Source organism: Solanum lycopersicum, chromosome 5, assembly GCF_036512215.1.
Source record: "Solanum lycopersicum chromosome 5, SLM_r2.1".
NCBI lineage: Eukaryota > Viridiplantae > Streptophyta > Magnoliopsida > Solanales > Solanaceae > Solanum > Solanum lycopersicum.
The window spans coordinates 44369353-44386761 of NC_090804.1; the positions used below are offsets into that span (position 1 = coordinate 44369353).

The 17409-nt window shown below is 30.3% G+C and overlaps 2 protein-coding genes and 1 long non-coding RNA gene across 3 annotated transcripts; 2 read left to right on the top strand and 1 right to left on the bottom strand.

Annotated features, from left to right (window-relative positions):
* Window positions 1-8677: 8677 nt before the first annotated feature.
* On the bottom strand, window positions 8678-10468 carry LOC109120235 (uncharacterized). The gene is made up of 2 exons (XR_002027731.3): window positions 9821-10468; window positions 8678-8820 (listed from the first exon to the last, which is right to left on the bottom strand). It is a non-coding gene; the product is annotated as an uncharacterized lncRNA (long non-coding RNA).
* A 2594-nt stretch (window positions 10469-13062) lies between these two features.
* LOC112941498 (uncharacterized) lies at window positions 13063-14486 on the top strand. The gene is made up of 2 exons (XM_026030980.2): window positions 13063-13874; window positions 13987-14486. The coding sequence occupies exons 1-2, from the start codon at window positions 13809-13811 to the stop codon at window positions 14476-14478; spliced, it is 558 nt and encodes a 185-aa protein (XP_025886765.2). The 5' UTR covers window positions 13063-13808; the 3' UTR covers window positions 14479-14486.
* A 794-nt stretch (window positions 14487-15280) lies between these two features.
* Window positions 15281-17112, top strand: LOC112941499 (uncharacterized). Its single transcript, XM_026030981.2, has 4 exons — window positions 15281-15690; window positions 15837-15972; window positions 16202-16782; window positions 16858-17112. Exons 1-4 carry the CDS (start codon window positions 15494-15496, stop codon window positions 17084-17086), a joined length of 1143 nt encoding a protein of 380 aa, XP_025886766.2. The 5' UTR covers window positions 15281-15493; the 3' UTR covers window positions 17087-17112.
* The last annotated feature ends 297 nt before the right edge of the window (window positions 17113-17409 follow it).

Here is a 17409-nt window from a genome sequence, read left to right on the forward strand (position 1 = left end):
TTAATGAGTTTTAAGTCTTCCGCATTGTATTTTGTTCATTATGTTTGAAATGATGGGGTTTAGATTGGTTGGTTCGCTCACATAGGAGGCTAAGTGTGGGTGCCACTCACGACGCGTTTTGGGTCGTGACAAAATTAATGAACCCGTCACATTATTAATGCAAGCTACTGCCAAGTGAGTATTTTTAAAAATTATATAAGTAAATTATCATACATTCAAGTGGCTAAATAAAAATCACCAATAAACTTAAAAGTCTGACTATGTTCATCTTAATTATTCTTACGTCTCCATTATGTGATGTTACTTCATAGGTAACTTTTTTTTAAAATAATATATTAATATTTTAATACAAATCATAAATATTTATAAAATTATATTTTAAAAAAAAGTGCATGAATCAATTCGGGATGTATTACTTCTTTACGTTTAATCATAAATTTCTAATTCTATTTTGAAAGAAAGTGTCCTCCTAAATAAGCGGCCCAACCTAAATTTTATTAGGGTTCCGATTCGGACTCAAATAATTTTGAATGTCATTTTTAGAAATCTACAATTTCATTGTGTTTTAGTAGTGTTTATGACGATTTTGATATTATAATTGGATTATTAATTGGGTGAGGTTTAGTTAGTAATGAGTGGGTAGTGGGTTGATTTATAAATTATATTTATAAATTATAATTATAATCAATAATTGAACACCAAGTATTTTACAAAATATTTAAAGAGTTTAATTTTAAAACAATTAAAAAAGTGGTCAATTTTGAACACAAAGGTGGATGACAAGGGTATTTTGGAGCCAATAGGTGGATGAAGGGTAATTTTGTACCATTTTCAATACTTTAAGGATATCTTTGGCCCTTGTCCGGTTAAAATATTATTCTTTTGAAAATTTTCCCCAAAAAAAAATCATTCATACTAATACTAATGTAATGATTAATAAATTAAAGGAACTATACATCAAAATATTGATTCAATTTTTTTTCCTTTTGGTCATGTATACATAGTATATCAATTATTAAACATATGACTAAAAATAAAAAACTGAAGCTGAACTAAATTACGAGTTACGTCACTTGCAAATTAACAAAATATAAGTGTACATTATTAACTAAGAAGACAACTTTTTTTGTATTTTTTTTTTTGGAATATTAAGAACAAAGGAGCAAAAAAACGCTCAACACAAATAATTACAATATTTCAGCTTTTAAAAATGTAACTGAAGAATTATTGGTGTCATTTTTACCTTTTTTGATGTTTTAAGTTCCATGTTTTACTCTAATTTTTATTATTAAGTATATATATATTCACTTAAATAAATAAATAAATAATACATTATTCATGTTAACAAACTAAAACATTGTCATTTTTATTAAATAATTAAAATGTTGTAATGGAGTCGCTCTAAAAACTAAAATATTGTTGTTTTGATAAATTTCGCAAAAAAGTATGCAATAGTTCGACCTTGTTTTGGGCCAAACTTTTCTTTGAAGTCTGTCCATTTTAGCCCTCTTGTACTGTTGTAGCACTTGGGCTTTTCTAGCCCATTTTCACCCATGTATACCATATATAAATTTATTGTATACCAATGTATTTCAGTGTATAAATTAACGTATACAATCCACTTTCGGACTCTTCCCAGACGTGTTGTTTGGCCTCCTGCCTTCACCTGTTCATAAGTCTCCAAAACTTGAAAAATGGTGACATAAGATTCGATAAAAAGAGGAATGTTGGATTTCAACCCAATTCTAGATGCAAGGAGTGAAGGATAGGGTCATGCATTAAAAAAAAAAAAACAAATAATAAGAATCAGCAATTAATCAGAATTGGACATTCACTAAAGTAGCTAAGTAAGTAAAATAGTAATAAGATGAATTTCCTCACAATAGCCTGACCAACATTTACTACACAATCGAAGATGACAATGTTGTGATTTAGGATAAGCACACAAAAAGAGGAAATCTGATGTAGAATGTATCTCATCATTGTAAAGAAAACAAACAACCTGATTTCTTTTAAACATATGACAGAGCCATAGAGCTTAATAATAATTTTTGTGAAACACTAACTAGAAAATCTAGCAATTGATACATTAATATCCATTATTACACTAGCAATAACAACTGAATCATTTTCCTAACTTTCCACCAAATTTCATAAATTAATGGCCAACAACATATTTATCACATGTAAAGGGAACAACAAATGACTTAAATGTTATTCTTACACTGAGGCAAACAATTAATACAAGAAAAATTGTTAGGGGCGTTTGGTTACGATATAAGAGGGCATGTTATTTATGTATAAAATATTGTATTAGTTTACAATGTTTGGTAAAGAATTTTTATTAGGTTGAAAACTCAACATGACTTATACTATGTTTAGTTGCATTTTTGTTATCCTACATAATTAATACCAACATAACTTGTGATGGAATCTATATATAATGTTATGCAGGGTAGAAGGTGGATAAGTTATGTGGTATTAGTTATACATGTATTAAAGTGATAAATTACATATTTACCCTATTAATTTATTTTATTGTTTTTAATTGAAAACTTTATTGTTTTCCTATATATATGTTTGTTGTTTTTATTTCTTTTTTATATTTAGACTACTTTTATTTCTTTTAATTTATTTTATTTTTTTTCAATTGGAAACTTTATTGTTTCCTATCAACATGTGTTGTTTTTATCTCATTATATATTTATATACTTACCATTTAAATTGATTTATGCAAATATAAATATTTTTTAATATTAGAACTTGATTGTATATTTTTAACGGTACATATGCTAATCAAATTAGCATTATATATTACTCAATATATTTCACATTTTATTAGCATGTATTATTATATTGTAAATATTATATATAAATAATTTACAATAATTTTAATATTAAATAGTAAATAATTAATGTATTGTAAAATCTACGTAACTAAATAATATCTACATAACTAATATCCACATAGCTAATACCCGCATAAATAAATCCAACATAACTAAACCTTGCTTAACTAAACCCTGCATAGCTAATAGCTGCATAACTAAACCCTCCATAACTAATACCTGCATAACTAAACAATGTATTGCTAATACCTGCATAACTCTAACCATTAACCAAACAACCCCTTAAGGTTTAATCCATTTTAAATAGATAAAGCAGTCATGAAAAGGACGACTTTAAACTGAGATATGCAGTGACCTCAACGCATCAAACCCAATTCAGATTAGTGAACAACAACATAAGTCTTATGCAGTGGCGTAGCCAGAAATTTTATAAAGGGTGTCCCAAAATTTCATAGCTCATAAAAATAATTTAAAAAATGAATGTACTTAAATTTTGTAAATCAAACTACATAACTTTAATGATTAATTTTTTAATTAAAATGCACCAAAAATTTTCAAAATAAACTACATAATATTTAGCTTTAGCATTCATGTTATGAAAAATAAATAATAAAATCAAACGAATTATATTTTTAAAAAATTATATAAAGTATTTTCACTATTAGTAGCTTAATGAAATAAATAAATAGAATTTTCTTATTAACTTTAAATTAAATAATTCTTTTAAATTTTTAATGAAAAGAAAAAATCAAAGTCAAATAACGGCAATCAAACCCGTCCACTGCAAGTTGTAACGAATTTAGTAAAAAGTTGAACCACTAAAAGCTAAAAAAATTATTGTTTTTCTAGGGTGTCCAAAATATGTTATTTAACCATTTAAATTATTATTTCTTTATAGATACGATGTAATTTTTTTACGAAGGGTGTCCAATTGGACACCCTAACCAGAGGCTACCTATGCCCCGGGTCCTATGAACTTGATTTCTCAACACACATTTATATCTTTAAACGCTAAGAAACAAAACAGATGAATAATAAGATGTATTGAATTATTAGTAAAAACAATCAACCTTTTTTCTCTCCATGTTCAGGATCACTCACTTTTCAGAATTAACTTAAACAACTCTTTTCCTTTTTATCTTATTCTATAAATCTTTAACTATATATATGTATCATGAAAAGGTAATTTTTCTTTGTCACTTGCCTCTTGTTGATGTGAATCAATAGGAAATTTTCATGTACTTTTTTTTTGTTTTTAAATATTAATATTTGTTTTATCCTAATTAGAATGATATTTTATATCATAGTTTTATCTTTACGATTTTAGATGGTTTTTTTTTGTTACAAATTGAGGTATCATGAAGAACTCTACTTCTTATGTATTTCTTTTTACGATATATATTGTTTGTCCCATCTGGGGAGCACCCCCTAGACGCATCCGGCGTCGGCGTCCTCTTTGAGGACTAAGACTAGCCTCTTAGCTTGCATCATTGCATTCATAGGTTAAAAATGCGAAAATTTTTAAAACTTTTTCATTACTTCTACATTGAGGTTTACATAGAACTCTACATACACATAATATTTTTATCGAGTATACATAGACCCTTCGTATAAGAAGATTACATAGTCTTCTACTTTTATTGCACATAGATATATAAGATATGACATAGTCATAATTGGATGTCTCATCTCATAAACCATCTAAGCACAAGAATATCAATTTGGGCATATCCCATATATCAAAGTAATGAGGCCACATATAGTCTATACAATGTTTAGTACTCAAATGAAAAGGAAAGAACATAGAAGTCTTAAAACTAAAACAACTTCATAAGCTTGATATTGACATTGCCCTCAAAAAGTGAGGACCTATCCAACTTGGATGAATGAGAATTCCCAGTCTTCCTTCAAAGTCTTCTCGAAGGCCCTTCAACAACCGGAACCTAAAATGTGGGGAAAAGGGGAGAAAATGGGGTTAGTACACCACCTATACTAAGTATGAAACCATATGCACACATATCATGAAATCATGCTAAAAAGGAACAATTCATTAAAGTATGCAATTTACTTTGAAAAGTCTTAAGCACATTCAGGAAGACCATGTCAAACAATAAGACATATTCATTAAGTCAAAATCACGTACATCACAAGACCAACAATACTAAATCTAGTCAAGTCACATGCATATCACATAATTCAACACACGGTCAAGGCAACCCTAACAACAAGCATGACTAAGAGTTCATTACAACATAATTAAAGCAAGACAATTACCCATGACCCCTCATTAAGTTAACTAGTGCAATGACCAAGCAAAGCTCCATAACCTTACTCAATCAAATAAACCCAACAAGAATCATGACAAACATCCAACTTCTCATAGCATATCATTGAAAGTACATATCATCATACTTTACTGATGGAGACCAACACATGTTCATAAGTGAGACCAATTATCATATAGTATCAACAATGTGCAAGATCATCATATACATATCATGTACCATTATAAGCATATACATATAAAAGAACATCCTCCTAAGACTTCCGTCAAGGCTAACTAGTGCAATATTTAGGTAGAGTCTCATACCCCTACCTAGACTAAGCTAAACTCCTTAGGTTATCCTTGTTAGAGTTCATTCCTTTAGTCCATTTTACCTTTTAGGAACATCTTGCCTTAACCGACATAGACCACATGAACTGATGTGGAATCTAGTGTCATGGAACCCTATACCGAAGGAAGGTGGACTACTTGTCAAGGTAGTACCAAAACATGAACATAGCAACTACGTGGATCCACTAGCTAGTATTCCTATGTGGAAAACATAGTTAAAGAACTAGGAGATATAGTTGCGACCCTCTTTATGATACATGCATTTTAGTCTACAATCCCAAGAGTACATTATTGATCCAACCTTCCCTATGTGGGAAGGGACACTCCTCACTCTAGTTCACTCGGTGCTAAGCTAGAGACCCTTTTGAAATGTCTTTAATGTTTTTATAATCACCATAACTTAATGTAGGTCATAGGGTTTATCCCTTGTATAGTCATCATCATCATAGCTCAATAAGAATTGTATTAGTATAGTTCTTTCATTACAACTCATATAAGAAAGGTTAGCACATTTACATAATCACATCTTGATAAGACACGTTGATAAGTTATCACCATCTTATAATATTTACATCTTAGCCAACACCTCACAAAATCATCGTCAAGACATTTCAATTCAACATCATACCAACCATATAAATTTTAATACAAGGTATACTTCAATGCAACATCATCACTTAAATCACAATTAACCACAATTGGAGTAAAGAGTTGAGATCACAAGACATACCAAGTCTCCTTCATACTCCATCATCAAGGTCTTACCATCAACTCTTAACTCAACCCAATAAGGGTGCAATATCATCACATAATAATAATCAACATAATAACAAAGCCAATTGATTCACTACATCACAATTCATTACTAGTTCATAACTTAAGATAAGAGACCTAGGTCAAAGTCATAATCTAGATCAATTACTCAAGAACTAGCTTGATAGGGCTATAATTCATCTTAAACTATTCATAATTGATACAATAACATCATCTAGTAGTACTTCAACCAATAACCAATTCAATTGAACTAACATTACACAATTCATATCAAGAGCACAACCTAGGGTTAAGGGAAATAGGTCATCTCCTACAAACTAGACCAATCCATCAAGAAATAACATAATTGAGTTATAATACATGTTAATATATTCATAATATCTAAAGGAAATCGCAAACTAAATAATTCACAAGATCAATTTCAAGATTGGAAAAGACCCACTTGAATTACATACTTTTGAAATTAATTTGATGGAACCCTTTGGGGAAAGAAATTCCAAAGGTGAAAGAATCTCATACTTTAATGTTTAATGAATATTGATGGAGAAACCTTGGTGATTGCAGACCTATAAACCACCTTGACCTCGTCTTCTATGGTGTTCTTCAACTTGGGAGAGAGAAAGAAGAGAGAAGGAAGAAAGTTCGGATTTTGGGAATTATGAGAGCTTAGGTTAGTCTAATTAGGTTAGAGTCTTTATATAGGTTGTTAAATGACTTAATTAGACCTCCCCTAAAACCTAATTAACCTCCTAACTATGTCAACTAATTAAATGAGTTAAATAAAAACGTGCAGCAAAATAGTGGCTCCAAAGATGAGACCACGATCGATGGATCGTGTGGCCATCACGGGCACTGTTCACCTCTGTGATGCACACTCGTCGATAAGTTCAGAGACTGTCCATTTGCAGGCTTCCAAAAATTTGGCTAAGTTTCCATCGAACAGAAGCAGTCCACGAACCGTCGATTTGATGACAAATCCTGGGTTGCATCCGTTGGTGGACACTGCTTTAGGCAACCTTTGACCCCAAAATGCAAGGGTCCTCCTCAAGGGCCCTTGGTTGGTCCCTGGGGAGTCTTTCCTGGACGTTTCGATTATGAGTCAACTCTAATACGTGTTAGACACCATTCCACCAATTTTCATCATTTTCCGATCCCTAAAACTTAGTCAAAAGCTAAGGTACACTAGCACCTCCTTGAACTAGTTTCCGGATGTTATGGACGTTCTTTGACGTTTTGATTTCTAAAATTCCTAAATTACTTATATTCATTAAAATAGACCTTAATATAGTGTCTAAACCTTTTTACACTTATTTAGGCTCTAGAACACATCTTAGACTTTCGAAGTGTTACATTGTTATTATTAAAGTCATAAGAAGGATATGAATGTTGTATTTGTTCTTATTTGTTTAATTTTTTGTATTATTTACCGATTTATACTTCTTTAATTTAATCTTCTATGAAATAATGAATGTTACAAGTCTATTTTTATTAGTGCTAAAATTACTAATTTATGACTTTTATATTCATTTTAAAATGTACTTTATTAAGATTATTTTTCTTTTATCCTTTCCTTATTGATATAGTTTCTTTAAATAATACATATTTGTGTACTTATTACTATATGGAGCATAATGAGAGATTGTTAAGGATAAATCATATAGTTATTTTCATATTATTAGATGCTATAGTAATATTATTATTTTTCATATTTCTTGCTTGATGGTCAATGTAATATTCAATTATTATGAATTTTATTTAATGAATAAAATATAAATGATAAAACTAATATTTTTAAGTTCAACATTTTCTATATAATAATTTAACTTTATAATAATTTTATAGGACAAACGTGCAAACCACATTTCGTGAACTAGTTTATAATGGGAACTGACTTTTCAACTTTAAAGAATCTCAATCACTCAAATAGTAACCATCTAATTTACTGGGATAACTTGTTCCTCTTCGTCTTCTGACATATTTCGCTAAATAAAAATAAGAGATAAGTGTCAAAAATACACCTAAGCTTTTCACTTTTTTTGAGTTTTATACCTAAATTATTGAAAGTGTGAGTTTAATACCTAAGCTATCACTTTTTAGTTTGAGAAACACACCTCAGGGGTGTGTGTAGTTCATGTTTACATCCCTACTCTATTTAAAATAGGGCGAAACATCGCAGTGACTCAAAAATAATTAATTGATTCAATTTTTAAAGAATTTAAATAATAATTGAGTTTTAAAAGGAGTCGCCACCTAATTTTAGGGAAAAAAATAGGAAATCAATAAGTGATCTACGAATCGAGAAATTCTAGGTAAGGGGTTCAAGTTATTTCGAAGGGAAGGTGTTAGGCACCCTTCGAAATCCACAATTGTGGGTTCCGACTGAATTCATTTTTTTTTCAAATTGAGGAGCAAATAAATAATATACAAGTCAACTAACATGTAATATAAACAAATAACAAAATAAAATAATAATGCAAGTATTGGCCTAATGTTTGCCTAACATCAATTATATACACAATGATAAATATAAAATACATTTCAATTCCATTGGAATAACTTCGATGAGAAGCAACTCAAGGGTACCTGTAAACACAATTAGTAAAAGAGTTAGTGATAAATTAATCATGAATAAAAATGAATAACTCAAATAATAACTTAAAAATAAAAATCCGTCTTATAAACATGGAAGACCTTAGAAATAGACGGTATCTTCATCGGCCAATTTTATCACAAAAAAATATATAATTTTGAACTAAATTTTCCATCTTTTAAAAATTGGGGAGACCTCTAAACCCGACGAAGAGATTTTCATCATTGACCAATAAAGAGAAAAAAATAAACTAAGTAAAAATATAAGCAAAACAATAGTGACTTGATGACCGGCAGAACCAAAATTTCACAAACAATGACTATTTTATAGCAAAAATAAAATAAAATCCTAACAATGCTTTAAATAACAAATGAAGATATCCAAAATAATGAACAATAAATAATATAAACTAATATTCAAATAACCAACAAATTAAACAAATAAATAAAATGAACATATAATTAAAAATCATAACACCTAATAGAATAAAATAAGGCTATTAGAACAAACTAAAACTATTAAGTTAACTTAATAATCATTTAACCGATAGCTAAATGTATATAATAACAACAATAATAGAATCTAATCGACAAGTTAAAAGTGGCAAGATTGAGTAGCAATCATTTAAAGCGATAAAAATTCATCAAAAACAAATAAGAATACACATTACTATCAACACAAAAATCCAATAAAAATATATAAAATTAATAATAATACAAACTAAAAATAAAGCAGAGAAACCAACACATATGACCTATTACTGAAACATTGTAAATTGCACATAATCTATTTAATAAAAAAAAATATGACATAGTTAACAGTGGAACCGTGGTAAGTTAAGTGTGTGCATTTATTTATTTTATTATTATTTTTTAAAAAAAAAATTAGAAAAAAGGACAAACACCAAACAAATATAATGAGATGTTGTTGAAATTCTTATCACAGCAAACCACTATGAAAAATAAAAATAAAATGAAACAAACAATATCATACAACGGTAGCCGGAGTTTGAAGCTTCGCTGGAGCATTTTGAGTTTCACCGGAGATGAAGCAAATAGTGGCTGCTGGTTTGGAGCTTGTAGATCGCTGGTTCATCGTTGTTACGAGCATGTTGACTCGCTTGTGCTTCGAGCTCATCAGTTTTGGAGTTTGTAGCTCGCTAAAATGGCTGCAAAATGAACAAGATCATATAGAAAAAAGGGGGGAGGGATGGTTCTTGATGGTCTCGTGATTATTTTACTCCGATTCATCAGATGTTGAAACTCCTCGTCGGAGTCACTGTTGGCAGCAATTAAAGGGGAAAATAATGGGTTTTGGGGGTTGTTTCAGGTAGATTTTTGTTGGTTGGTGCTAGTCATTTGTAAAGAGGAAATGGGTGAAGTTTCATCGGAAAAAGAGAATGAGGAAGATGGGGTTTTGTTGTTGTACGTTTGGGGTGGTGTTCTTGGTGGTCGGAGGGAAAGCAACAGGTGGATTTTTGGGTTGACGAGAATAAGGAAATTGATAGAGTAGGAGGGTCTTGGTGGCTGTTTGGTGAAAAAGAAAGGGGAGAATGGAGGTGTCTTGGTTGGTGGCGACTTCAAAAGGGAGAAATATATCCTTATTTCATATGAAAATTTACACTTATCCTAATTTTATTTTGGAAAAATAACTTAAATACACAACTATAATTTTTATATTCTCTAATTTTCCCTACTTTTTTTAAATATTACATAATTTTTTTTTTAATTTTAGTGTAAGTTTTTAGATGCATTACACTCTCTCTCCTATAATACACATTTACCAATTTAATGCCTATTTTTTCTCCATTAAAACACTCAACCTCTTAAATTAGTTTTTGAATTTTAAATTTTATCCATTTAAACACTCAACCTTTTAATCAGCTTTTTGATTTTGAATTTTTAAATTTAATTAATTTTAAATAAAAGACCAAATTTTGAAATTTTGAATTTCAAAATTCAAAAAATCAGAATGCAGGATAACTTCCATATCTTTCTACCATTTTGTTCTTACTAACACCAAGTTTCACTTCTTTTTTTTTTCCTTAATCATCTTCATTCATCTCAACCCAACATATTTTTTTCTTTTCTTCTTTTTATTCTTAATCCATCATCATCTATTTCTTCCTAATCTGGAATCGTTTGAACCCATTAATCCATCATCAATTCATATATTCTTCTCTTTTTTGTTTTTGTTAATTGTTCTATTACATCATAGTAATGGATCCGTTAATTAATAGAAGGATATATGATTCTGACGATGAAAATTGGAAAGAAAATAGAAAAAAGTCTTTGCATGATCCTATGAATCTTCAGAAGGATTCAAACAAAGATTCTGGCGAAACATCAAAGGTTGTCAAAATACAACAAAAAAGGAAAAAAGAAACAGCAAACATTGTTGTTAGGCCTACATTGTCTCGGGTTAGTATTTTGGTACTTAAAAATGGTTTTGTTTAAATTAGTAAAAATTTTAAGGAATCAAGTGTGCTTGCTGATACATTTGAAAAAGGGTGTATAGTGTTTTAGATGGTCAACTGATACATGAATTTGTTGTGTATCATAATATTTTATATGTATCATTAAGTTTTTGCAAATTATTATAATGTATCATTCAATAAGTTTAGTAAAGTATAAAATGTGCTTGATGATACATATAAAATCTGTGTGTACATTGTTTAGTCAATGCACTGATACATGTAGTAGATATGTATAACATGTTTTGCATGTAGTATGAATTCCTGAATGATATCATATATTAGTAAGGTATTAGTTGTTTAGTTGATGTACTGATACATGTTTTTAAATTTGTTATAATTTATCATTCACTAAGTTTAATAAATGCTTCATCAGCTGTAGTTGATGATACATATAGAATCTTTGTGTATGTTGTTTAGTCGATGTTTATGATACATGTATTAGACATGTATCACATGTGATAATGTTTTATTTAGGCTTAAGTCATCTACGGCCCCCTAAAGTTGTCCGCATAATTCACTTAGACACCTCAACTATGGCTTATACCTATTGAACACCTAAATTATTCAAAACACGGTCTATTAAACATAAAATGCTGATATGGCAAAATAAGTGCATCTCACTGCATGGAAGCGCATGAACAAGTCTAAATTTTTATTTTTTATTAATAATAATCTTCTGCCCTTTTTTTCTTATAATGACACTTGGCATTACATTAATAAAAATAACTAAAAAAAAGTATTTTGCATTATAATGTCCAAAAAGAAAACAAATCCCCCCCCCACCCCCTTCCCTGTAAGCTATATCAACAGTTGTCTTCTTCTTTACCATTTTCATTGTTGTAAACTCTGTGTTGATTTTTTTTTTTGCTCTTCATAAAAAGAAAAACTGAATCTTCTAAGTGTTAAATCGAACTAGCAAGAATGAAAAAAATAATTGGACATCAGAGTTTTAAAGGCAACTCCGTTCATTTCTATTTCTGACATCGATCAACAAACATCAACACATTAAGTTATAACATAATATCAGAAAATTTGATATAATACTTTAAAATCCTCACGATTTCTCTTGGTAATTAATTTTAAAATAATTTATCAAAGTTAGTTTATTTTTCACAAAAAATACAATATTCACTCCATTAATTTATAATAATGGGTAACAACTAATGAAGAATAAGAAGAAAGCACATATAAATAAATGGCTGGGGAGTGATTTGTTTTTTTCCTTCTTTTTCATTGTCGCAGGAGGTGTCCATGGACATTAAGGGATGAAGAAGAAAGATGGGTAGTTCCTGTTGGGGAGGAATGACTTTTTCTTTTCTTTTTTAATCATTTTTTTAAAAAAATTAAAGATTGAAATTAACAAAAATGAAAATTCAATAAATTGGGTCCATGTGACACGTGTTGGAGTATTATTGGTTATTTTTCAAGACAATATGCGTGGATTACACACACAATATTTTAAAAGCTTTATTATCATTTTGTGTTCAATAAGTACATATCCATTAATATTAGAGTGTTCAATAGGTACAAGCCATAGTTGAGGTGTCTAAGTGAATTATGTGGACAACTTTAGGGGGCCGTAGATGACTTAAGCCTTTTATTTAATTCACTGATACATGTTATAGACATGTATCACATGTTTTTCATGTAGTATGAAATGCTGAAAACTGAAACCATGTATCAGTAAGTTATTAGTTGTTTTATTTAGTATTTATATTTCTATATCGTTTTAATTTGGGGTTTTATTTTCAAATTGCAGCCACTGAAGTACAAGATTAAAAAGATACCAACACATCCCATAAGGTTTGCTGTCAATTTTAACAACAATTTCCTAAAGGACTTTGAAAAATACATAGGGGAGAATGTTATCCAAATGTTTAAGGATACACTTTTTGGACCCTTTTTAGACATTTCTAAATGTAATTTTCAGGGCCAAATAACTAAGTGCTTATTGCTTTTAGAATTGGAACAAAGCAACCCTAATGTGTTGCATATTAGACATTCCAACGGGTGTGTCCTGAAATTTGGTATAGATGAATTTGCATTATTAACAGGACTTAAGGTCAGAGGAAATACCAATGATTTCAAATACCCAGAACAAACTAATTGTATGCTTTTTCAAAAATATTTCCCTGGTGCAGTCAATAGTGTTACAAAGCATCCACTAGTTCAAAGGTTTAAGATGGGTAATTGGGAGAGCAATCAGGATGCACTCCAAATGTCTATACTGTTCTTTATTCATACATTTGTATTAGCTACTGTTGATAATACAACTATATCTATTGTCGACTTTCTAATGGTTGAAGATGGTAGATATTAACATTTTCCTTGGGGTCAGCTATCATTTTCCAAACTAATTGGTTCACTTAGACAGGATTTTGACGTTAGTAAAAAGTTGTACCGATTATATGGGATGCCATATGCACTAAATGTTTGGATATACGAATGTGCATCCAATTTAAATTCTGAAATAGCTGTGAGAGAACGCAATGTCATCTCAAGAATATGCAATTGAGAGTTGTGTCTGAAAAGGCAAAGTTTGAAATGCTTATGTCTACCATTTTCCAAGAGGTAAAATTTTATTTTTGTATATGGAATATCGTTATTTATGTCTTTGTGATACATTATGAAATATTACTGTATCTAACAGTTAAATTATCTTATGTGTTTGTGATACATTCAGAATGCATGTTCAAACATTGTCCCAACAGCAGAGGAAATTGAAGCTTTTGATATTGCTCAAGTTGAACATGCTCATTCTACATCAATACCATTAGTACAACCAAACGAGGAAGATGATTTAGATAATTTCTCCACAAAACCACCCGAACAGTTATTTAGGACATATTCTAGAGTTTCTGATACATCTCCTCCACCACTGCCAAAAAGAAGAAAAAAATTGATTATTCAAAAAAAGAAGGTGTCAGAACAGAACCAGCCTGATCAATCAAATGTGTCTCCGACATCGGATGATGATGTACATGTTTCCATGTCAAGTCTGCCTCAACATTCGAATGCTGATGATGTACACGGTTCTGTTCCACAAGTGTCACCAAATCGGCTGCTGATGCACATGGTTCTGTTCCAGACGCTTCTCCGAACTCGGCTGCTGATGTTCATGGATATGCAAATTCACAGAATGTCAACAATAAAATTCCTCATATTGAAGAGTTGAAATCACATTTGAAAACTTACGTAAGTAAATTATTTTGTTATTTTTAAACAAATTTTTTTTATCCTAAATGTATCTACAACTTTTAGGTTGACAAGAAATTTGAGGAACTGGTTATTTTGATAAAAGCAAATCACTCCCAGCTGATGCAATCTATAGGCAAAGAGAACATCAATTTGCAGGCTAATACAAACACATTTTAGTCTGACAAACAAACATCTCAGGAAATACCAATTGGTCTCGATGATATGGGTGGTGTAGCTGAGGATGGTGGTGATTTTTCTGGTAAAAATGGTGAGCATCATATCGTCGACGGTGCAGGGGATGTCGATTTGGATGGTGTTGGTGTTTCCGTAAATGAGGGTGAACAAATAGTCAGTGATAATCCAAAGGTAATGTTTATGATACATTGGGTATGTTGTGTGTCATGCATATATATTCAATGATTTGTATCATGATCATATTTTATATTCTGTCATGTATCATGCATATTTACTCAATACTATGTATCATGTGATTATAATCAATGTTACGTATCAGCACAAATTATATTAACAATTTTTATTTCAAAACTGCATATTCAGGATGGTGACATACATCAGTCGCACCAAGATTTAAATGAACATATCATGGACCAAGACGTTGATGACAATATTCAGCACAACATCCCTCATGTGTTGCCAGAAAAAACAACAACGGATGCATCGGTACAGTTTTCAATTTTGATTTATGACACACAATTTCATTACACACAAATTTATTATAAAAATCATTACATCATATTATACATGATTCTTCCACTTCAACAACAATATCGCCATCAACTCAAGCAGCAATAGATGCGCTTATCAAAGATTTGGGTAAAGATCCTACTAATGCTAGACCATTATATTCTTACGATCCGCAGAATATAATTAACAGCCAGTACTTGTTGACCGACAGTCAATTACCCACTGATATTCCAATAACGAAGATTGCTGTTAAAACTGATGCAGACACTCCTGCGCATAGAAATAGAATGCCTTCGAAAAGGATTCAATGTCCATATTGTACTTCTTTTGGGTCAAGCGAGAAGGGAAAAGAGAAATTGAAGGATATGGATCGACTCTATTTCCCGTTCGAAGGATGTGGCATTACAGATAAAGTTTCGACGAAACTTATTGAGGAGTACATGAATTGGTTGACACGGGGGCTTCTAAAAAACCATAACAATAAGTAAGTTTTATACATTTTTTTGCAAGTGTTAGGCGTAATCATTTTTTATACAACTAATTCATGATACTTTATTATATAAAAATTGTAAATAAGTGAGTGTTATGTATCATGTACATACACTGAAAACTAACGTATCATATATGCAGGAACTCATCAGACGATAAATACAGATCTAAATCTTCTTCTTTTGGATTTACGATGATGGACTTTGTTGTTGCTTTTCCAATGAACAAGAATTGGTTTTATGTCATGTCACAGCCAAACAAATGTTGGTCTGATGAGGTAATAATATTAAACTATTTATGAAATATGTATCAGTCATAACTATATTATAACATCATGATACATTCTGTAGAAGTATCATACTATTTAATTAGCAATGATACATTCTGTAGAAGTATCATACTATTTAATTTGCAAAAGTATCATAATATATTCACATAATTATATTTCATTTTTTATATTGTTTAGATGTATATCATTTCTTACTATGTTTTCATTTTGTTTATAGCACATCGATGTGATTTTTTACTACCTTCGTAAAAAATTAAAACTTTGCAGCATGGATCAATACAGATACACAACAACCCACTGTTTGTTCAAGTCACATGTAAAAAACTGTTATGATAGATATTACATGGACGATGATGATGATAGTCTTACTACTCAAGAACATATTGATCGCACTTCAATTGTATCTGTACATGAGAGGTCAATTATTAACATCATCAAAGGGTTTGGAATACCAGGTGCTTTACCATGGCATCTTGTAGATGAGGTCTACATCCCAATTAACTGTGATCAAGAACTCCATTGGGTGTTGGCTGTTGTTAAGTTGAAAAACAGGTTGATACGGGTTTTTCACTCATCAATTAGCACAAGGAAAAAAACAATTCCTCATGCGATCAAGATGTTGTTTAAAATGCTTCCTTCATACCTACTTGACAGTGGATTTTTTGAAGAAAACGAACGCACAAAATTTGCTGATTGTCATGCATATAAAGACAACATTACTGGTTCACTTCTGGATCCCCAAGTCCCTTTCATGATTGAATTTGCACAAGACATCCCTACACAGAAAAGCAATAGCCTGTAAGTATCAAAAAATTTTCATTTTCCATTTTAATGTATCATTAAGTTTATAATTTATTCTGTATTTTTTTGTAGAGACTGTGGGTTATATGTTACTGCATTTGCCGAGTATATAAGTGACCAAATCAATATATCATATGCTGATTTTAGTCCTGATTACCTGCGTCAAAGATATGGAGCATTGCTGTGGAGTTATGGAAGTGAGAAGGCTATGTGCGGATATGTTAGTGACAATGATGATCCACCAAAATCCAAGGGCATAGTCACACCACCACCAGAAGAAGATTTAGTTCACATAGTGTAGCATTTCATGATAAAACAATGTTTTAATGTTATTTTTATTGGTTTTATATGTTATTGAACAAATATTTTTATCCTTTTTAATGTTATTTTTTTGGTTTTGTCAATTTTCATGAATATTTTTTTTAACATTACGTAACAAATATGTTTATATTGAACATATAAATATCAGACATATTATAGCCCCACACAGGTTTAATTCAGTTAATAAAGTTTAGTCAAAGTATTTATAATTAAACGTAGACATAAAGATTTTTAAATTTTTTATTTAATGCAGATGATACACTGGGCAAAACCAAATGATACATATATACCAAACACACATTA